Source organism: Rhinopithecus roxellana, chromosome 11 (assembly GCF_007565055.1).
Source record: "Rhinopithecus roxellana isolate Shanxi Qingling chromosome 11, ASM756505v1, whole genome shotgun sequence".
Taxonomy (NCBI): Eukaryota; Metazoa; Chordata; class Mammalia; order Primates; family Cercopithecidae; genus Rhinopithecus; species Rhinopithecus roxellana.
In genome coordinates, this window is record NC_044559.1 from 108,231,588 (window position 1) to 108,253,835 (window position 22,248).

Below are 22,248 nucleotides of genomic sequence, written 5' to 3' on the forward strand. Positions count from 1 at the left end.
CTTTTGCAATTAAAAATGCAGTACATTCTTTTAGAAATGTATTTTTATGGGTTAAATTTATATAATTAAAGAAAAATTAGTCTCTTTTTCTTCTCTTATTAGAAAATGTTATTTCTAAGTTGGACTTTGATGTCATTTCTGCATTATAATAGAAAGATATATGTCTTGTCACTAATTCAATGTTATTGTTCATCTACCTTTCCTAATTATGGTCTCCTCTACATTGACGTAATTTGTTATTCACATAAATTAAGGTTCTTGCATAGTGATTGTAATGTTCTCCAATTTTGATTCACTGGGAAGACTGAGTTACTTATCTATGTTCAATCTTTTGAAATGGAGAATGGGGGTAGAATTTTGAAACATATGAATTGTAGACAGTATGCTGAATAGTCCACATTTGCTGTCCAAAGGTGCACTTCAATGTACTTCCTTTGCCCCATCATTGCCCACAGACCCACATCAACATGGAGAGCTTTCCATGACTGATATACTCTGTCTCTGCTCAGTTCTTTTCCTGAGGTTACATGCTACTGTGATTTTCTTTACTTGACTGTATTATTCTACTCTGCTTACTGCTAGAGTTCCACAGATCTAAACAGTATGTGAAAGGAAACTGTGAGCTCTCTAAGAATAGGACAATGGTTTTATATCTTTATTTTCCCACCTATATTAAATTACAAAAGACTCAGACTAGTGGGCCATGAAATACAGTCATGAGTGCAGGACATAGAAAAAGCCTATATACTTTATTATCTTCCTCAAGTAAGAGAGAAATCATAGTTAACAGGTATTCCGTCTACTGAATTAGCAGCAACTAGGTATAAGGTTGAAAACTGAATGTAACTCCAAACAATTCTATATTTCCTGATATGGGAAATAAATTGTTGGTTAGATAAATATTTCAATATTCATGTATAAAAGGCAACTTGCTGGAAAATAAATTATGAGGACATTTTATTATTTGTGCTCACAAATATCATGAGATCAATTCACAAATGGCAAACAGTAACATGGCATCATAAAAAACTTCCTCTTTAACAATGTATTTAACTTCATTTGACTGTCAAAATTCATGAAGTTCGTCACTGATGGACATTTGGGTTGATTCCAAGTCTTTGCTATTGTGAATAGTGCCGCAATGAACATACGTGTGCATGTGTCTTTATGGCAGCATGATTTATAACCCTTTGGGTATATCCCCAGTAATGGGATGGCTGGGTCATATGGTACTTCTAGTTCTAGATCCTTGAGAAATCGCATAATGGTTGAACTAGTTTACAATCCCACCAACAGTGTAAAAGTGTTCCTGTTTCTCCACATCCTCTCTAGCACCTGTTGTTTCCTGACTTTTTAATGATCACCATTCTAACTGGTGTGAGATGGTATCTCATTGTGGTTTTGATTTGCATTTCTCTGATGGCCAGTGATGACGAGCATTTTTTCATGTGTCTGTTGGCTGTATGCATGTCTTCTTTTGAGAAATATCTGTTCATATCCTTTGCCCACTTTTTGATGGGGTTGTTTGTTTTTTTCTTGTAAATTTGTTTGAGTTCTTTGTAGGTTCTGGATATTAGCCCTTTGTCAGATGAGTAGATTGCAAAAATTTTCTCCCATTCTGTAGGTTGCCTGTTCACTCTGATTGTAGTTTCTTTTGCTGTGCAGAAGTTCTTTAGTTTAATTAGATCCCATTTGTCAATTTTGGCTTTTGTTGCCATTGCTTTTGGTGTTTTAGACATGAAGTCCTTGCCCATGCCTATGTCCTGAATGGTATTACCTAGGTTTTTCTTCTAGGGTTTTTATGGTATTAGGTCTAACATTTAAGTCTCTAATCCATCTTGAATTAATTTTCGTATAAGGAGTAAGGAAAGGATCCAGTTTCAGCTTTCTACTTATGGCTAGCCAATTTTCCCAGCACCATTTATTAAATAGGGAATCCTTTCCCCATTTCTTGTTTTTCTCAGGTTTGTCAAAGAAGATGTGGCACATATACACCATGGAATACTATGCAGCCATAAAAAAGGATGAGTTTGTGTCCTTTGTAGGGACATGGATGCAGCTGGAAACCATCATTCTCAGCAAACTATCACAAGAACAGAAAACCAAACACCGCATGTTCTTACTCATAGGTGGGAACTGAACAATGAGATCATTTGGACTCGGCAAGAGGTACATCACACACTAGGGCCTATTATAGGGAGTGGGGAGGGGGGAGGGATTGCACTGGGAGTTATACCTGATGTAAATGACGAGTTGATGGGTGCTGACGAGTTGGTGGGTGCAGCACACCAACATGGCACAAGTATACATATGTAACAAACCTGTACGTTGTGCACATGTACCCTAGAACTTAAAGTATAATAATAAAAAAAAGAAAAAAAATTCATGAAAAATTCATAAGGAACACAAAGTTGTGAAAGAGAGAAAGCAAAACCAAAAGTAAAGAGATCTGATTTCTAAAGCTCAAAAAGCAACTAAAATTAAAGACAGAGCTTGTGATATTCAGTGTTTCCTTTAGGACTCAAAGCACAATTTAATAATCTTCTAGTTCTAAAAATATTTTGCTGATTTATGCTAAAGTTCCCTATCTAGGACAAGAGAATATATGCAGCTAGTAGAAATCATACTACTACATAATAATAATAAGGTCTAGGCTGGGCGCGGTGGCTCATGCCTGGAATCCCAGCACTTTGGGAGGCCGAGGCAGGAGGATCACGAGGCCAGGAGATCGAGACCATCCTGGCTAACATGGTGAAACCCTGTCTCTACTAAAAATATAAAAAGTTGCCTGGGCGTGGTGGTAGGCGCCTGTAGTCCCAGCTACTTGGGAGGCTGAGGCAGAAGAATGGCATGAACCCGGGAAGCAGAGCTTGCAGTGAGCCGAGATTGAGCCACTGCGCTCCAGCCTGGGCAACAGAGTGAGATTCCGTCTCAAATAAATAAATAAATAAATAAACAAACAAACAAACAAATAAGCTCTGTTCTTAAGCTTATGATTATTTAAAATTTTACATTATTTGAGATGGGGCCATGATTTATAGATGTATCTCTTTATACACTTAGCACCTTAGTAGTTTATACATATTGGATACGCAATAAACAATTGTTACTGATGAAAGTGCCCTCTCAAAAGAATAAATTAACTGATCTATAATACAGATGCTTTGTTGAAAATAACATTCAACTCACTACTTCATTGTTTATGCTCTCAAACCCTGTATGCTTAAGAAATTTAATCAAAGTAATATTTTTCAAGTTGCTGGAAACAAACTAGAAAAACACATTAAGAATATGAGTTAGCACAGCTGACTTTGGCACCTATGGGCAAATCTGTTTAGAAACCATGTTGTATCACAATTTGATTTGGAAATCTCAGTTCTGAGCAACTGGAAACGCATCCTCCATGCACAGAATGCCAATCTGCCTTGCTGAAATCTAAAAACCCTTGAAGATGAGACTTAGACCTTTCAGATAAAACAAATATGTCCTGAAGACAAATGGCAAATGTATAAAGCTATATAGCTTTGGCAGTAGCAGCTCTTTAGTTTCCTATGAGTGTTGCCTTGAGAAAAAATACAGAGAAGGACATTGGGAGAAGGTTACAGTAGCATTTACAGGCCATCTGAGGAATCTAAAATGTTCACCTATAATCATAAGCCTGCCAAAATAAATTGTGACAATTTGTGAACAGTATGTTAACTTATTTGCTTGCCTTATTTTCATTGACAAGAAAAAATCCCATAAAACTTCTAGATATTTTTATATAAATATAGTCTTATATTTATAGAAACTAGTAAAAGTATAAACTTTAGAATGATTTGCATTTCTCTGATGGCGAGTGATGATGAGCATTTTTTCATGTGTCTGTTGGCTGTATGAATGTCTTCTTTTGAGAAATGTCTGTTCATATCCTTTGCCCACTTTTTGATGGGGTTGTTTGTTTTTTTCTTGTATATTTGTTTGAGTTCTTTGTAGATTCTGGATATTAGCCCTTTGTCAGATGAGTAGGTTGCAAAAATTTTCTCCCATTCTGTAGGTTGCCTGTCAGGAAACAACAGGTGTTGGAGAGGATGTGGAGAAATAGGAACACTTTTACACTGTTGGTGGGATTGTAAACTAGTTCAACCATTATGGAAAACAGTATGGCAATTCCTCAAGGATCTAGAACTAGATGTACCATATGACCCAGCCATCCCACTACTGGGTATATACCCAAAGGATTATGAATTATTCTACTACAAAGACACATGCACACGTATGTTTATTGCGGCACTATTCACAATAGCAAAGACTTGGAATCAACCCAAATGTCCATCTGTGACAGACTGGATTAAGAAAATGTGGCACATATACACCATGGAATACTATGCAGCCATAAAAAAGGATGAGTTTGCGTCCTTTGTAGGGACATGGATGCAGCTGGAAACCATCATTCTTAGCAAACTATCACAAGAAGAGAAAACCAAACACCGCATGTTCTCACTCATAGGTGGAAACTGAACAATGAGATCACTTGGACTCGGGAAGGGGAACATCACACACTGGGGCCTATCATGGGGAGGGGGGAGGAGGGAGGGATTGCACTGGGGAGTTATACGTGATATAAATGATGAATTGATGGGTGCTGACGAGTTGATGGGTGCAGCATACCAACATGGCATAAGTATACATATGTAACAAACCTGCATGTTATGCACATGTACCCTAGAACTTAAAGTATAATAATAAAAAAAAAAAGAATGATTAAGCAAACCACAGTGCATTTATTCAATGGAATTCTATGTAACTATTAAAATTATGTTCAAGGAAACTATGTACAATATTTTAAATAAATATAATTCCAAATTTTTAGAAAGATGATATATACAGATATTTGTGTACAAACTATAAACTGAAAAGAATTAAATGAGAAATATACTTTGAATGGCCTTTAAAATTCTACCTTTGTATACATTCCGAAGTTTATTTAATGAGTATATATTTTTATGATAAAAATAATTTAAAGTCATGTCCCTTTTGATAGCAATAAATTCCCTTTGATAAGTGAATTTTTGCTCCAAACCACAAATGTCTAATTAACCCACCAAAGCTACAATTATTGAAATATTTAAGTCCTTTGAATTAAAACAGATATTCTGAAAGTTAGATTTTGTAACTTTTAACTGTGATATCACTTAAATTTTACAGAAAATCTACAAGAATAGTAGAGATAAATCCAATATATTCTTTACCCAGATTCATCAATTATTTACATTCTGCTGTATTTACTTTACCATTCATATTGTCTTGATAGATATTTATAAATTTAAACATATGCTCTTCTTCCTGAACCATGTAGGTATAAGATGGAGATTCTATATCCCTTTACCCATAGACACCTCAGCTAGCATGTGCTATGAAAAGGGCATCCTCACACAAAACCACATTACAATTATCAAAGTTGGAAATTTAATACTGATACTATATTATCACCTAATACATAGCCCATATTCAAATTTCATCAGTTGCCAGAATCATGTCCTTTGCGGCTACTTTTCTCAATCTAGGGTGAAATCTAGGCTCATGCATTGAATTTACTTGCCATGTATCTTAGCCTCTGATTTGAAACAGTTTCTCAGCATTTCTTTATTCTTTTCAACTTTGAGATTTTTGGAAAACACAGACCAGTTATTTTATAGAATATCCCTCAGTTTTGATATGCCTGATATTTCCTCATGATTAGATTCAGATTATTAACTTTTGGTAGGAACACGATAAAAATAATGCCGTATCCTCAGTGTAACATACCAGGAGGCACAAGGAGTCAGTTTGTCCCAATAATTGAGTATGCTACTTTGATTAATTACTTGGGAAGATGGTATGCCACAAGTCTGTTCACTGTAGGTTACTTTTTTCTTTGTAAATAGTAATTTGTGGAGAGATACTTAGAGGCAATGTAAATACCTTGTATCTTTTCAAAGTTTCTAAATTTGCTAAGTCAGGTAGGAATATGTTCTGAATGTTATATTTTATTTTTAAAACATTATGATTTTCTGTAAGAAATGTATTTTTACTTAGCAAAAAAGAAAACACAGAAGCAAAAAGAAGACAAAAATTACAAATAATTCTACCATGCAAAGAAAATTGTCACTATTATGTTGGTAAATGAAGTTTCAGACATTCTTCCTACCACAGTGAGCTAATTAATAGTCAAATTTCCCTGCCAGAGGTCTTTCTTTAATATTTGGGGAAAGATGATTGTTAATATAAATAAGTCTTTAATTAGCAGTCTAGTAAAGTAAAATAATACAAATATATACAATTATATTAAATGAGGGGAAAAGTCTAATAAGGTAGTATTTCAGCTAGTGGAGGAAAAGGAAGATTTTCAGAGGACTGAAGTATTATATCTCAGTCCACAGCCCATTTTTAGGACAAGTGAACTGAAATAATCTGAGATCTGGAAATATGTTCGATTCGCATTTTTCATTAGTCCCTACAAATAAGACTAATGAAAAATATATGAAAATTGAGCAAATTACTGAGGCAAAAACATAAGATCGGCAATTGGATGGAGAATCTTTCTTCTATAACTAGAGTAAAACTGATTAGGACTAGGTTCCTATAATACAGTAAAAGCCTAGCTTCAGAACGAGACTACAAGGTTGAAGTCAGACCAGTGGTGAAAGTGACGATGCTATTTATGAGATTGTGGTGTTCAAGCTCTTTTAATCTATTCCATCTAAGTTTGGAATAGATACTAGAGACTGATACTGAGCTTAGTCTTCAGAAAGGAAATGTCTATTGTCTTGATAGATGTTTATATAAATTTAACATATACTATTCTTCCTGAACCATGTAAGTATAGGATGGAGATTCTATATTCCTTTACCCATAGACACTTCAGCTAGCATATCCTATGAAAAGGGCATCCTCACACAAAACCACATCACAATTATCAAAGTTGGAAATTTAATTCTGATATAATATTATCATCTAACACATAGTCCCTATTCAAATTTTATCAATTGCCAGAATAATGTCCTTTGTGGCTACTTTTCTCCATCTAGGGTGAAATCTAGGATCATGCATTGAATTTACTTGCCATGTTTCTTAGCCTCTGATCTGAAACATTTTCTCAGCATTTCTTTGTTCTTTTCAACTTTCAGATTTTTGGAAAGGCACATGTCCCAACTCCCTAGCCATGAACGAGAGTAGGAAGAGAATGCGAGACTCAAGCAAGGCAAGAAAACCAAGACTCATCCCAGAGACAAGTCAGCCTTGCTTAATATTTGCTGTAGAGCTCAGCCAGAATCCTTAAATTGTACTGCTTTCAAAGAGCTTCCCTTCTTTTTCTTCCAGAACTGCATACTCTTTATGTCTCTAATTACTTTGTTACCTTTTTCCTCCCATCACATCTTCTTGTATCAATAGCACTAGAGTTGGGTAAGTAGGGATTATCATTTTTGGATATGGGTCACTTGTAAATTGAGATTTGGAAATGTATACAGGCTGAAGTCAATCCAAAAGGTCAAAGAAGTAAGACTGAAAGACTGGCACTATATCCACACAAAAGATAAAAGCAGTTTCACTGAAGACAGAATCCATAATAAGAGAGATGAATTTGAGGAAGATGAGCTAGTTACAAGCTTGTATTTCATCAACCTGGAAGGGAATAACCTGGATTTGAAGAGACAGCGAAACAACAGTACTTGGTTATTCTGAAATCCTGCTACTATCCAGATGTCAGATCCCATTAACTCACATATGATTACTAATTTCAAGAGAGATGCCAGGAACAAGGTCTCTGGACTGTCAGCACAATTTCATATCATGTTATTTGAATACATTCTCTTGGTCTTCATGAGCCATTTGTTTACTGTGGGCCTAGGTATAAATAAAGATTTTTAAATCACTTCACATTTTAAGGGAATTTTTAAGTCATATTTATATTTTCTCTAAGAGATCAGCACCACATCTTAGCTCCTCTCTCCAAAGGGGACACAAGACTACAAGAGATTTAGGAATTTGGGGTCTTTTTTCTGTATTTACAATTATAAATAAAGTGAATTTTATCTTTGCTGTATATCCTTCGTGTCTCCCTATCAGGCAACTAATTTCCTCCTATTGTAGAATTCATTCTCCAAAGGTCCTAGCTAAAGTCACTGGTTATCCTAATATAATAAAATATTTGAGATATAATGACCAGTGGTGCTTAGGAGATATCTCTTTATATGCATGATTAATATTTTGTTTGTATATGTGGGTATATGTGTATTTAATTATTTAACTGTGTATTGACCACTTATTATATGCCATGTACTGTGCTAGCAGTTTTCCATGTTATCTTATATGTTGGGTCCTTAATGCCTTTCTTACCTTTGGCTCAAGGGCTACATGTGGTCATTCCTTATGTCACAGATACCTCATCAAGAAAGTATAAAAATAACGTTCCCTATAACTTGCCCGGATACTATGATGAAGAGACCTAATAACTTAAAACACGGAGACAAGCAATATATTCTCATATAAGCCCAAAATATAAAAAATATTGAGTAGTTCTTGGATGATGACACCGGTGAGTTACACAGCCCATATTCCTAGTCAGATTGTTGTACTCTCTCTTTAGGACAAGAAGTGATTAATGTTGGATTTTTGTGCAACTTGACAAGGCTACCAGGAAAGCTATTTCTGGTTGAAGAGTACTTTACGGCAGTGGTCCCCAACCTTTTTTGGCACCAGAGACTGGTTTCGTGGAAGGCAATTTTTCCACGGACTGAGGTGGAGGGCATGCAGGATGACAGTTTGGGGATGAAACTGCTCCACCTCAGATCATCAGGCATTAGATTCTCATGAGGAGCGTGCAACCTAGATCCCTCACATGTGCAGTTCACATTAGAGTTTGCACTTCTATGAGGATCTAATGCCACCACTGATTTGATAGGAGGCAGAATTTGGGCATTAATACTATCTCAGTGATATTGTTTGGCTCTGTGTCCCCACCCAAATCTCACCTTGAATTGTAATAATCCCCCATGTGTCAAGGACAGGAACAGGTGGAGATAAGTAAATCATGAGAGCAGTTTCCGCTATGCTGTTCTCATGATAGTGAGTTCTCATGAGATCTGATGGTTTTATAAGGGTCTTCCCCATTCGCTCAACACTCATTCTGTCTCCTGCCACCCTGTGAAGAGGTGCCTTCCACAATTGTAAGTTTCCTGAGGCTTCTCTAGCCATGTGAAACTGTGACTTGATTAAATCTCTTTTCTTTATACATTACCCAGTCTTGAATATTTCTTCATAGCAGCATGAGAATGGAGAATGGACTAATTCACTCACCCACTGCCCATCTCCTGCTGTGAGGCCAGGTTCCTAACAGGCCATTAACTGGCACCAGTCTGCAGCCCAAGGGTTGGGGACCCCTGCCTTACTGGCTTCAAATTACAACATGCAGTGACTGTTTGGCTCTGTCACTGAGGAATGTTGGTCCTGGCTAAGTATGTGCTGAGGTCAAAGCTGAATCAAAGCTAAATTCAATTATAGATCATCTTCCTGAAAAGTGTGGCCTCTCTTCCATGGCTGCAATGTATATAACATGGAAGTTAGACTCACACAGAGAAGCAGTCTTTTCTTAGAGTGTAGGTCCAGTAAGAAAACACTGGCTTTTAAAATAAGGAAGAAAGTAGGAGTGTGCAAATTAAATAAAGATAAGTTGTTAAAGGTTAACCAGTTTCTCCTGGTAGTGTTATAAGCAAATGGCATAGTCATTCTCTGATTCTACAATATTTAGATGTTTTATTTCAGTCACATAGTGGGAGCTGAGAACAAATGTGGGTAAACCAGATACAAAATACCTTCACAGAACATAAGCTAAAACCTTTTCCCTTAATCCTTCAGTGTTGAATCATATGTTATGTCTGGACCATAAACGTGAAAAATACCGAAGTAGCTCCGGTGTCGCCATGGTCTGGCACACACACACCAAAAAGCATAATCATCCTTAAAATATATTACCAGGGTTGCCATTGTATATTTGCAATTGCTGCATTATAAATGATCAAAAGTTTAGGGACTTAAGATGTCTGTTTATTATTTCCCTGTTTCTATTGAATAGAAGTCTTGGCACAGTGTAACTGGGTTCTCTGCTTAGGGCCTCACCAGGCTGAAATCAAGGTTTTGGCTAGGCTGCATTCTCATCTGGAGCTCACAGTCCTCGTCTGAGAGTATTCAGGCTGTTGGAAGAATTTACTTCCCTGCAACTGTAGTACTAGAAGTCCCTGTTTGCTTGTAGGCTATTGGGGTTTGCTCTCAGTTCTTACAGGCTGCTCTCAAGCCCCAACCACATGGTTGTCTCCCCAACAAGGTAGTTTACTTTCTCAAAGCCAGTAGAAGATTCTCTCTCTCCTTCCAGTCTGCTATGATGGAGTCTTAGATAAAACAATGTAATCACAAAAGTGACTATATCCTCACTCTCTTATGTTGCTAAATAACAGAACCTAAGCAAGGGAGAGACCATCCCAGCAAATTCATAGCTCACACCCACACTTAAGAAGATGTGGAAGCAGAACCTGGGAGGCCACCTTAGAATTCTGCCTACAACAACTCACTCAGAACAAGGACTAAACTCTGAAATATGTGGCAGAGGAGACAGCAAAATGTTTCTCACCTCCAGAACCTACAAGTTAAATGTAAACAGTCTCAGGACCAAAAAGAGTGCCTTCCAAGAGAGAGAAAAAGCACTATATATAAATCTATAAATGTCTACCAAAATTCCCAGAGGAAGACATTCAGGTCTCAATCTCAATGAACCCTTTGAAGTATGCCTCCGAGAAATCCAAATTCCTACACAGATAATAGGGCTGGCAAAGATTTATGGGTAACTATTTAAAAGAGACCTGTACTCTAGTTTTAGCAACTCCCAAACCCTAACTTTCATGAAACCACCCTGTTACCACTAGTCTTTCTTCTTAGGTACTATATTCAATCGCTATAAGGTGATGTGGCAAAAGTTCATTCTCCAGAGATAGAATAATACTCAATACTCGAATTGTAACACTGACATTTTCTGGAGTAGGAACAAAATAACCAGATGACCAAATTTCAATTCTGGAATAGAAGCCCTATATAATCATTTCCATTTGAATGTGGGTGGATCCGTAAAAATGATGGGACATTCTCTCTTTTGGTTGGGCTACGTTGTATGCTGAAGTGATGAGAGAGTCACTCCCATTATTACACTCTGTCATTTAAGACTCTGTCTTAGCAGGCTAGGGAGATTCTCCTGGTAGCCTTGAAAAAGGAATCAGCCATGTTGTGAGAGGGTGACATAGCTAGGCCTTGAGGCAACTTTTAGGAACTAAGAGTGACCCTGGGCTGACATCCAGCCAGAAAATAAGGGCCTCAGGCCTACAATTGCCAGGAACTGAATTCTTTCAACAATCCTAAAGAGCTTTGAAGAGGACCCTGAACCTCTGAGAAGATCACACCCAAGTGACACCTTGAGTTTATTTTTATTTTTTGAAACTATAAATTTCCGCATGTAATATTTTATTAAATTTATGAAGACATGGCTCTGGTCATGATTGTTTATAGAGGTTAGATAATGCAAATAACGGCAAGTAGACTTATATTTTTTTGAAGATGATCTCTGCATTGTATTATTACCATCATTATTATTATTGAGACAAGGTCTCACTATGTTGTCCAGGCTGGTTTTGAACTCCTGAGCTCAAGAAATCCTCCCACCTCAGCCTCCCAAATTGCTGGGATTACAAGCGTGAGCCACTATACCCAGCCAACATCTTGATTTTAGAGTGGTGAGACCTTGAGCTTAGGATCTAGCTAACCCAGAACTAGGAACCTAACCAATGGAAACTGTATGATAACTAATTTGTGTTGCTTTAAGCTGCTCACTTTACGGTAACTTTTTATGCAGCATTAAAAACATATAAACACATTGGTAAGTAAAATAAACAAACTGACAAAATTAGTTTTAGGAACCTTCTGTAATAGCATCTTTCAATAACTAAATCCCCACTGGTCTTACCAGATAGCTACAATATCTTCAGACTTTTAAAATGTATTAAAAACTAACATATACCTAAGAATATTTTTGGTATATTTTAGTGGTTCTCCAGAGCATTGTAGATGGCAAACTAAAACTAAAACTCCTTAAGTGATGAAAGAATGCCAAACCAATGATTATTCAACCATATAACTCTAACAAGGAAAAAAGAAAATCTTCGTAATAATAGTGTAGATGATGTATATACATATATATGCATAGAAACAAAGGACACTTACTCCGAAAGTTGTTCACTGGTAAGACTCCAGGATGATAGAATCCTGCTTTGCAAATGCACTCATAGGCTCCAAGAACGAATCCTAGGCCTTTAATTGGCATACACTATGAAGAAGAAAAGACAGCAACATAGTTGATCATGGCTTATCTCATGGTATAAAGGCTCACAGATACCCATCCTTGCAAATGGTAACAGAAAACCAACACATTTTCCAGAAAAAAAATAGCTCTTTTTTGAACTTTTTAGTTTTGTTGTGCCAACAGATGTTTTTTTAGAAGCAGTAAATTAAGTTTGCTTTCTAAATTTATGCCATTACAGCTGCAGTTGCACACATCTTTACTTCCTGTGGCAACGGAATGAGTTAATTACTAAACACAGTTTTCCTTTTTAGTGCCTCACATATCATTTTATTGCTTTAAGAAATTGTTCCAAAGCCTATATATTTCAAAAGTGATTCCATACTGAATGTTTCTATCAAAGCAAAGGTAGGTAGGTGGGTAGATAGGCAGGTAGGTAGGTAAACAGATATATAAAATTTAAGATGTGAAAATTGCTTTTATGAATTAAACAGGTATCAAATTTTATCCTGGAATCAATCAAAATAACACAAATTGATAAAATAATAAAACAAGTAAATTTAAAAATGCAAATTTAGAAGACAAAAATAAAGATCAATTAATTATCCCAGGGCTGTTTACCTAAAATCTGTTTAATAGATAAATGTTTTACATATACATATAAAGAAGAAAAATCGCTTTCAAAATATGTCACAATCATAAACAATAGAAATTTCCCAAAAATTTAAACTTGACTTCTTTCAAGGGTCAAAGATATAACCTAGCAAGCAAAAAATGCAATTTTAGGCTGGGTGCGGTGACTCACGCCTGTAATCCCAGCACTTTGGGAGGCCGAGGTGGGAGGATCACGAGGTCAGGAGATAGAGACCATCCTGGCTAACATGGTCAAACCCCATCTTTACTAAAAATACAAAAAATTAGCCGGGTGTGGTGGTGGGAGCCAGTAGTCCCAGCCACTTGGGAGGCTGAGGCAGGTGAATGGTGTGAACCCAGGAGGCGGGGCTTGCAGTGAGCCGAGATCGCACCACTGCACTCCAGCCTGGGCAACAGAGTGACACTCCATCTCAAAAACAAACAAACAAACAAACAAACAAACAAACAAACAAAAAACATATATATATATATGTAATTTTAACCAAGCAAAATTTAGCTTAGCAGACTTCATTTTTGCTACATTTAATTACATAGCAAGGAATAACTTCTACTAAACTACAAAAACTACATCAGCAAAACTGGAGTATTTAAATAATCTAACCAACACTGAAATTCTTTTATGATATTGCTCTACCATGATTCCAACACATCGCCTTTTTGACACTATAGTCTATTAGAGGAACTTAGAATCTAGTGAATTTAAGAATTATAAGATGTCCCTCTTTTCAGAGGCCCTTGAGATAAAATTTTAAAGAATTTAAATTATTCCAGAATCTAAGCTTAAATGATTAGCATTAAGATCAATATTACATGTCACAAAAACTCCAGCAATTAGACAAGTATTTTTATGTAAGATAAAAAAGCTAATACATATTCTAAAGCCAGAGACATAGCAAGAAATCTCTGAAAAAGAGGTTTCCAAAGGACCTTGTTGAATATTTTAATTTCATTAATAACCTCTTCTTTTCCATCTAATACACACATATCCAATTATATGTTGCAATTGAAAACACATTTCCTAACCCAGAGCAACATAAAATAGCAAGAGTACCAGTCAATTCAACTGAGTTAGCAAGTATTTATGAAATAACTGCAGCATGCATAGAGAATTTCTATAGAAACTAATCAAAATAACATGTACTGTTTTATAAAGCTCCGGTTATACAATAGGTCAAATCATATTTCTAAACTATGTAAATAAAAAAAGTAATTATAACATTTATTTAGGAGAAGCATTAGTATTATGGAAAGAGCATGTTAGTTGTGGTCAGTCAGAAAAGATAAATTTGAAATCTGACTTCATCACTTCCCAACCATGTGAATTTTGGCTGTTCTCTTAATGTCTCTGAGTCTTATTGTCTTTAAGTAATGAGAATAACTATTCCACCAGACACAGACATAGTCTGAAAAGGGTAGAGACACCATGATGGCCTAATGGGTTAAATACAGGGTATAAGAGGAAGAGAAAAATAAAGGATGACTCCAGGGTTTTGGGCCTGAGCAAACTTAAGTATGGAGTTGTCATTCAACTGATCTGAGAAAGGCTATAGATTTAGGGAAAAGATCAGAGGTTCAGTTTTGGAAATCACGTTTTGGAAATCACGTTTTGGAAATCAGTTTTGGAAATCACGTTTTGGAAATCACAGTGAAGTGATTATTCAAAAATTTAGATCTAGATCTCAAATAGGTAGTTTGATAAACTAGTAGAAAGTTTAGAAGAGATGTCTGGGCTGTATAATTTGAGAATCATTTGCATAAAGATCACAGATAAATCCATGAGATTAGATAAGATTAAATCACTAAGCAATGCCTTCAGTCAGTGAAGGAAATAGATCCAAAAATATAAGAGTAACCCTGCTGCAACATCTGCCACCTCATTGATTGCCAGGATTGATTCAGCTAATCTGGCTGAGTTGGCAGGTGTCTTTTTTCTTCCTCACCACTCCATGTGTGTCCTTCCTGAAGCTACTTGCTAGGTCAAAGAGGATGACCTTCCCAAATAGAGGAGAACCATTCTTCACTCAAGGGTACACAAGCAGCTGTATTTCCCTGCCAGAACCTCTAAACATACTGTCAAGGAAATAGGTCCAAGTGGTGAGACTCGGACCACTTCAGAGCTAAAAAGTTAGGCAGAAAGAAAGAATCAAAGGATCCTGAGAAGAGCAATTCAGTGGGGTATCATTATTTCCATTATGATATCACGATACTATGAATATAGCATGTGGAGTTTGTTGTAAGTTACATTTACTAAATATTCATCCAGCAAGGATTTGTAAACTAAGGTAAACCAGGTAAGCTAAGTCTTAGATACTAAGACTACATTAGAATTCTTGAAATATTTTACCTTGCTGAAATTCAGAGGTTAATGCTGTTCATTAGAACATAGAACATCACTGATTTCATGATGATATGACTCAACACTGCAACAGTGACTCAGCTGAGAATTTTAAATTCTTATGGAAGATCTGAAAGTTTATTGGAATTAAAGTATCTCTCTGCTATAAACTAACTCTACAGCCAACTTAAAAAAATGAATGTTTAAAAATTGAATTGATTAGATCTGGTACCTATTGCCAAATAAAATATTCCTTAAACTTGAAAGAAATGCCTCCTAATTTTATTACATAAAACACAGAAACATGAATTATTAGCCACCTCAAACTTGTTGTTCTACTAATACATAATTTTATGATCTCAAAGGAAAGAAAAATACTTAGTCAATTGAAATCAATAAAACCAGATTATCCTGCTACACTGACTCCACCTCCAAGACAGCAGCGCCTGCATGGAACCAAATGTGCTACTGTTTTCATACTTTTGCCTTGAAGTATACAAGTGGTCTTGGCTTATTTTTTAATGAAGAATTGTAAATTGAAAATTTACAATTTTCAATAAACTTGGAAGGCATATTTTCTTGCTGTACCCACCACTATGATTCCCTCGCTACTTCATCCCTGTTACCTCCTAAACAAAACTATACATTTTTAACATTAGGAAATCAGTTAACCCAGTTTAAAAAAAAATGTAAATATAGTGATGCTCAACTAATGTTTACCCCATTTGGACTGAGGGGCTGCTTGTTAAGTAGCACTTCTTTCCCCTCACTGCTATGAGTAGCCTGTGATAAAAATTGATAAAAATATAAAAATTAAAAGTTATTGTTATGGGATCCTTGGAGTGTCATTTTGCCAGCCAGAAACCTCCGTGGCCAGTGGCACCTAGGCCTGAGTTTTGCTCTGGCCTGCTAGGTGCATTATGCCCACTCAGCCTGGAAGGCTGTCCTTGGCTCCTGCTACTGACCTGGATCCCACAACTGCCAAGGGCAAGCCAGGTGTGGAGCAGTAAGGGGGGTGTGAGTGTGGGGTCCACACACTGTGGAGCAAGGCACACCAGCTGCAGAAGAGAGGACAGCTCTAGGCACTGGCAAGGGCACCAGCTCCCTGCAAGGCTGCAGCTGAACCAGGTATACCATAAGCAGCTTCGATGGCTGTATTAGTCCATTCTCATGCTGTTATAAGAACATACCCAAGACTGGGTAATTTATAAAGGAAAGAGTCTTAATCGACTCACAGTTCCACATGGTTGGGGATGCCTCACAATCATGGCAGAAGGCAAAAGAGAAGCAAAGGCAAATCTCACATGGCAGTAGGCAGGAGAGCACGTGCAGGGGAACTGTCCTTTATAAAACCATCAGCTCTCGTGAAACTTATTCACTTTCAAGATAACAGCATGGGAAAAACTCACCCCCATGATTCAATTACTTCCTACCAGTTCCCTCCCATGATATATGGGGATTATGATAGCTACAATTCAAGATGAGATTTGGGTGGGGACACAGCTACACCATATCATTCCACCCCAGCCCCTCCCAAATCTCATGTCCTCACATTTCAAAACAAATCATGCCTTCTCAACTGTTCCCCAAAGTCTTAATTCATTTCAGCATTAACTCAAAAGTCCACAGTCCAATGTCTAATCTGGGACAAGGCAAGTCCCCTCCATCTATGAACATATAAGATCAAAAACAAGTCAGTTACTTCCTGGATACAATGGGAGTACAGGCATTGGGTAAACACACCCATTCCAAATGGGATAAATTGGCCAACATGAAGGGACTATAGGCCTCATTAAAGTCTAAAATCCAGCAGGGTAGTCAAATCTTAAAACTCCAAAATGATCTCCTTTAATTCCACGTCTCACATCCAGGTCATGCTGATGCAATAAGTGGGTTCCCATGGTCTTGGGCAGCTCTGCCCCTGTGGTTTTGCAGGGTACATCCACCTCCTGGTTGCTTTCATGGGCTAGTGTTGAGTATCTGTGGCTTTTCCAGGCAAAAAGTGCTAGCTGTTGGTGGATCTACCATTCTGGGATCTGGAGGATGGTGGTCCTCCTCTCACAGCTCCACTAGGCAGTGCCCCAGTGGGGACTCTGTGTTGGGGCTCCCATCACACATTTTCCTTCTGCACTGCCCTAGAAGAAGTTCTTCATGAGGGACTTGCCCCTGCAGCATACCTCTGCCTGGATATCCTGGTGTTTCTATACATCCTCTGAAATTTAGGCAGAGGTTCCCAAACCTCAATTCTTGACTTCTATGCACCAGCAGGCCCAACAACACACAAAAGCTGCCAAGGTTTGGCCCTTGCACCTTCTGAAACAATGGTCTGAGCTGTACCTTGGCCCCTTATAGCCACAGCTGAGACACGGGACACCAAGTCCTAAGACCGCATAAAGCAGGAGAGCCCTGGAGCCAGCCCACAAAACCATTTTCTCCTCCTGGGCCTCCAGGCCTGTGATGGGAGGGACTGCCATGAAGACCTCTGATATGCCCTAGAAACATTTTTTACCATTGTCTTGGTGATTGTGCAAATTCTGCATATCCTTGTTACTTATGCAAATTTCTTCAGCCAGCTAGAATTTCTCCTCAGAAAATGGGTTTTTCTTTTTTATTGCATTGCCAGGCTGCAAATTTTCCAAAATTTTATTCTCTGCTTCTCTTTTAAACATAAATTCCAATTACAAATCATATCTTTGTGAATGAATAAAACTAAACACTTTTAAAAGCACCCAAGTCACCTCTTGTTATCTTGCTGCTTAGAAATTTCTTCTGCTAGATACCCTAAATCATCTCTCTCAAGTACAAAGTTCCACAGATATCTAGGGCAGGGGCAAAATGCCACCAGTCTCTTTGCTAAAACACAGTAAGAATCACCTTTGCTCCAGTTCCCAACAAGTTCCTCTTCTCTATCTGGAACACCTCAGCCTGGACTTCATTGTCTATATTACTATCAGCATTTTGGTCAAAACCATTCAACAAGTCTCTAGGAAGCTCTACACTTTCCCACAGCCTCCTGTCTTCTTCTGTTCCAGCCTCTACCTGTTACCCAGTTCTAAAGTAAATTCCACATTTTAGGGTATCTTAATAGCAGTACCCCACTCTACCAGTACCAATTTACTGTATTAGTCTGTTCTCAAGCTGCTATAAAGATATACCCAAGACTTATAGAGGAAAGAGATTTAAAAGACTCACAGTTCCACATGGATGGGGAAGTCTCTTAAACATGATGGAGGGCAAAAGAGGAGCAAAAGCATGTCTTACATGGTGGCAGGCAAGACAGCATGTGAAGGGGAACTGCCCTTTATAAAACCATCAACTCTCATGAGACTTATTCACTATTATGAGAACAGCATGGAAAAAAACTGCCTCCATGATTCAATTACCTCCCACCAGGTCCCTCCAACAACACATGGGGATTATGGGAGCTAAAACTCAAGATGAGATTTGGGTGGGAATACAGCCAAACCATAACAACAACTAACACCAAGAAATGTGGTGTGGTGCTCAGAAGCCTAGAGATGCCAGGAACCAAAGAGACCTAAAAAGGGTGTCACAGCCCTGGCTCAGGGAGCTTCCAGGTCTGGGTTCCCCAAAGGGACAAGTTCTTCTTTCCTTCTCTAGTTTTTCCTTCTTGTCACCCACAACATGGCACACAAGGGGCATGTTTCAGCCCTGTTTGTGTTACAGTTTTTTTAGCCCCACCATTCAGTGGGTCCTGAGTTCTTGTACTCCATTCAGGAAGAATGAGGTACACAGACAAGTGGAGGGTCAACAAGATAAAGAGGAGCTTTATTGAGCCATAGAACAGCTCAGAGGAGACCTACAGTGGCTAACTCCTCTCTGTAGCCAGAGTGTTCCAATAAGTGTTCAGCTCTCAGCAGAGAGAGTAGCTCCTCTCTGTGAGGCAAATCATCCTGATAATTGTCCAGCTCTCAGCATAGAGGTTAATTTCTTTCTGCAACTGGATGTTCCATCATCTCCTCAGCCCTCAGCAAAGAGGAGACCCTGGGGTGGGCAGCTTCTCTCTGCAGTTAGTTGTCCCATCATTTCCTTGAGTTTGGCTGAGTCCAGGGCTTTTATGGATCTCAGGGGAGAGGAAGTACACATCCATTTGTCCGTGGGTGGCCATGGGCAGGTCTGGAAAAGGCACCACAAGTTCCCACTTCAGTCCAGGGGATCAGCAGCCCAGACCCCAGGCTTCAGGCCCTCCCCGGTCTGAAGGTGGGGTTTCACTTGGGACCCTCCCCTCTTCTTCCCAGGATCTTGTCTGATGCCTGCCACCATTCATGGCACCCAGGCTGTTTGTGCCAAGGGGTGCCTGCATGCCAGTGCTAAGTGCCCTCAGCACCTTCTGGACCTCCCTTCCATGCTCATTGGTGCCAAAAGTCTAGAGGGGGCCAATGTGGCAGGGGGCTGGTCTCTCAGCACTGCCCCAAGTATGCACACACCCTGTCAGGTTGCAACAGCATCTGGGCTCCGTGATTGGAGTGGGCAATGAAAGCAAGAAGAGGCCAGGTAATGGAAGCAGACATCTTCAAGCCTGTGCGGGCCCCCCAAGAGTGCAAAATGCCTGGGTCCACAGCCACAACTTGGGCAGCTGCAGCCACACATGGGAGGGCGGGCTCTTGCCTGCTCCCAGCTCCCACTGGCTCCATGCAAGCACAGCACTGCCCCAGACCCAGCTCCATCTCTGCCCACCCTTCGTGCCTGACCATGCTGCTCCCCCACCAGCAGGTGACCACCCAGCCTGGCCCCTTTGCGATGGCTCCCAGGGCAATGGGTGAGATGCACGTGGTACAGTGGACCCGGCCAACCCCACACAAATGACTCCGATATTCCTGGGGCTGGCCCCATGAGTTCTGGCTGCACCTTTGGCCTGGTGCTTATGGGCCCATGGGATGTGGCAGGGAGCAAGGTTGAGGCCACAGCAGAGGCTCTGGGCCTGGGAACAGGTTCTGCCTGGCCATGCAAGGGTGGGGGTGGTGCAGCCGATTGCCTCAGGGATGCAGGGCACAGAGGACCCACTGCTGCCACTGCTGCTTCTGCAACCACTCCTGCTGCCACTGCTCTCACCTCCCCAATGCAGCTGGCATAATGACAGCAGCTGCTCTGGATGGCCCACCATTGCCATCATTATTGTACCCCTGTGAATGAGGAAGCTGCTTACAATATTAGAAGCCTACTTTGATGAATCTTAACAAGCCACCAGCTGAGATTTACAAAAGACAGCTCTTAAGAACTCACAATCAAATCCAGGTTCCTAGGAGTAGACCAGATCCAATTGCATAAGATATGGTGGTCAAGAGTTTAGAGTAAAGTGGATAAATTCCTAGAAACATACACACCATCAAGATTGAATCATAAATAATAATAAAAAAGAACAAATATAGAACTAGTAAGAAGATTAAATTCAGTAATCAAAAAGCTTCCCAATAAAAAGGTGCCCATAACCAGATGTCTTCCTTGGAGAATTCTACTAAAGATGTATAAAAGAATTAACAACAATCTTCCTCAAACTCTTGCAAAAAATTGAAGAGAAGCCCGGGCACGGTGGCTCACACCTGTAATCCCAGCACTTTGGGAGGCTGAGGCAGGTGGATCATGAGGTCAGGAGATTGAGACCATCCTGGCCAACATGGTGAAAACCCGTCACTGCTAAAAATAGAAAAATTAGCCAGGCGTGGTGGCACATGCCTACAGTCCCAGCTACTCAGGAGGCTGAGGCACAAGAATCACTTGAACCCGGGAGGCAGAGGTTGCAGTAAGCTGAGATCACACCACTGCACTCCAGCCTGGGTGACAGAGTGAAACCCTGTCTCAAAAAAAAAAAAAAAAAAAAAAAAAAAAAATTGAAGAGAAAGGAACACTTCCAAATTCAAATTCATTTTATGATGTCAGCATTACACTATACCAAAGCCAGATAAGTATACCATTGGAAAAGAAAACAATAGACAAATATTTCTGACGAATATTGATTCAAAAATCTCAACCACATATTCACAAACCAAATTCAACAGGACATCATATACACCACAAACAAGTGGGATTCATTCCTAGAATGCAAGGATGGTTCAACATGCAAAAATCAATCAGTGTAGTTACTTACATCAACAGAATGAAGGACAAAACCAAACGATTATCTCGAGTGATGCAGAGAAAGCATCTGATGCAATGCAACACCCTTTTATGATTAAAAAACCCAACAGACTAGAAATAGAAGGAAAATACCTCAACATTTTAAAGATCATATATGAAAAACCAGATAACATCATACTCAAAAAACTGAAAACCATGAAAATATGGTAAAAAACTGAAAAATTTTCCTCTAAGCTCAGGTACAAGGTGTGAAAGCCTTCTCCCTCCACTTTCACTCAACATGGTACTGCAGTCCTTGCCAGGAAAATTAGTCAAGAAAAAAACTAAAGGGCATCCAAAAAGGAAATTAAAAAGTAAAATTATCTTTGTTCACAGATGACAAGATCTTACATAATTTGAGGGTAGAAAACCCTGAAATTCCACACACGAAAAAACTACTAGACCTGATAAACATATCCAGCAAACATGTAGGATACAAAATCAACAAGGCAAAATTGGTTGTTTCTATATACTAGCAATGAATAATCCAGAAGTAAATTTAGAAACAATCTCATTTACAATAATATCAAAAAGAATAAAATGACAATATCAAAAAGAATAAAATGATTAGGATTAACCAAGAAGGTGAAAGAGGAATACACTGAAAACTGTAAAATATTGCTGAAAGAAATGTTAAAAGATATAAATAAGTGATATCCAGTGTTCATTGCAACACTGAATTGAAAGATTGAATATTGTTAAAATATCCATACTATTCAAAGCAAAGGAAAACTACAGATTCCATGTAATCCATATCAAAATCCTA

At 38.6% G+C, this 22,248-nt stretch overlaps 1 protein-coding gene across 1 annotated transcript in view; it reads right to left on the reverse strand.

Annotated features, from left to right (window-relative positions):
• The window catches only part of GPR158 (G protein-coupled receptor 158), a 451,105-nt gene that overhangs the window by 224,452 nt on the left and 204,405 nt on the right, over positions 1-22,248 (reverse strand). The window contains exon 3 of the mRNA XM_030941019.1: positions 12,283-12,385. Coding sequence (XP_030796879.1) covers positions 12,283-12,385 — 103 coding nt within the window. The remainder of the gene's footprint in view (positions 1-12,282; positions 12,386-22,248) is intronic.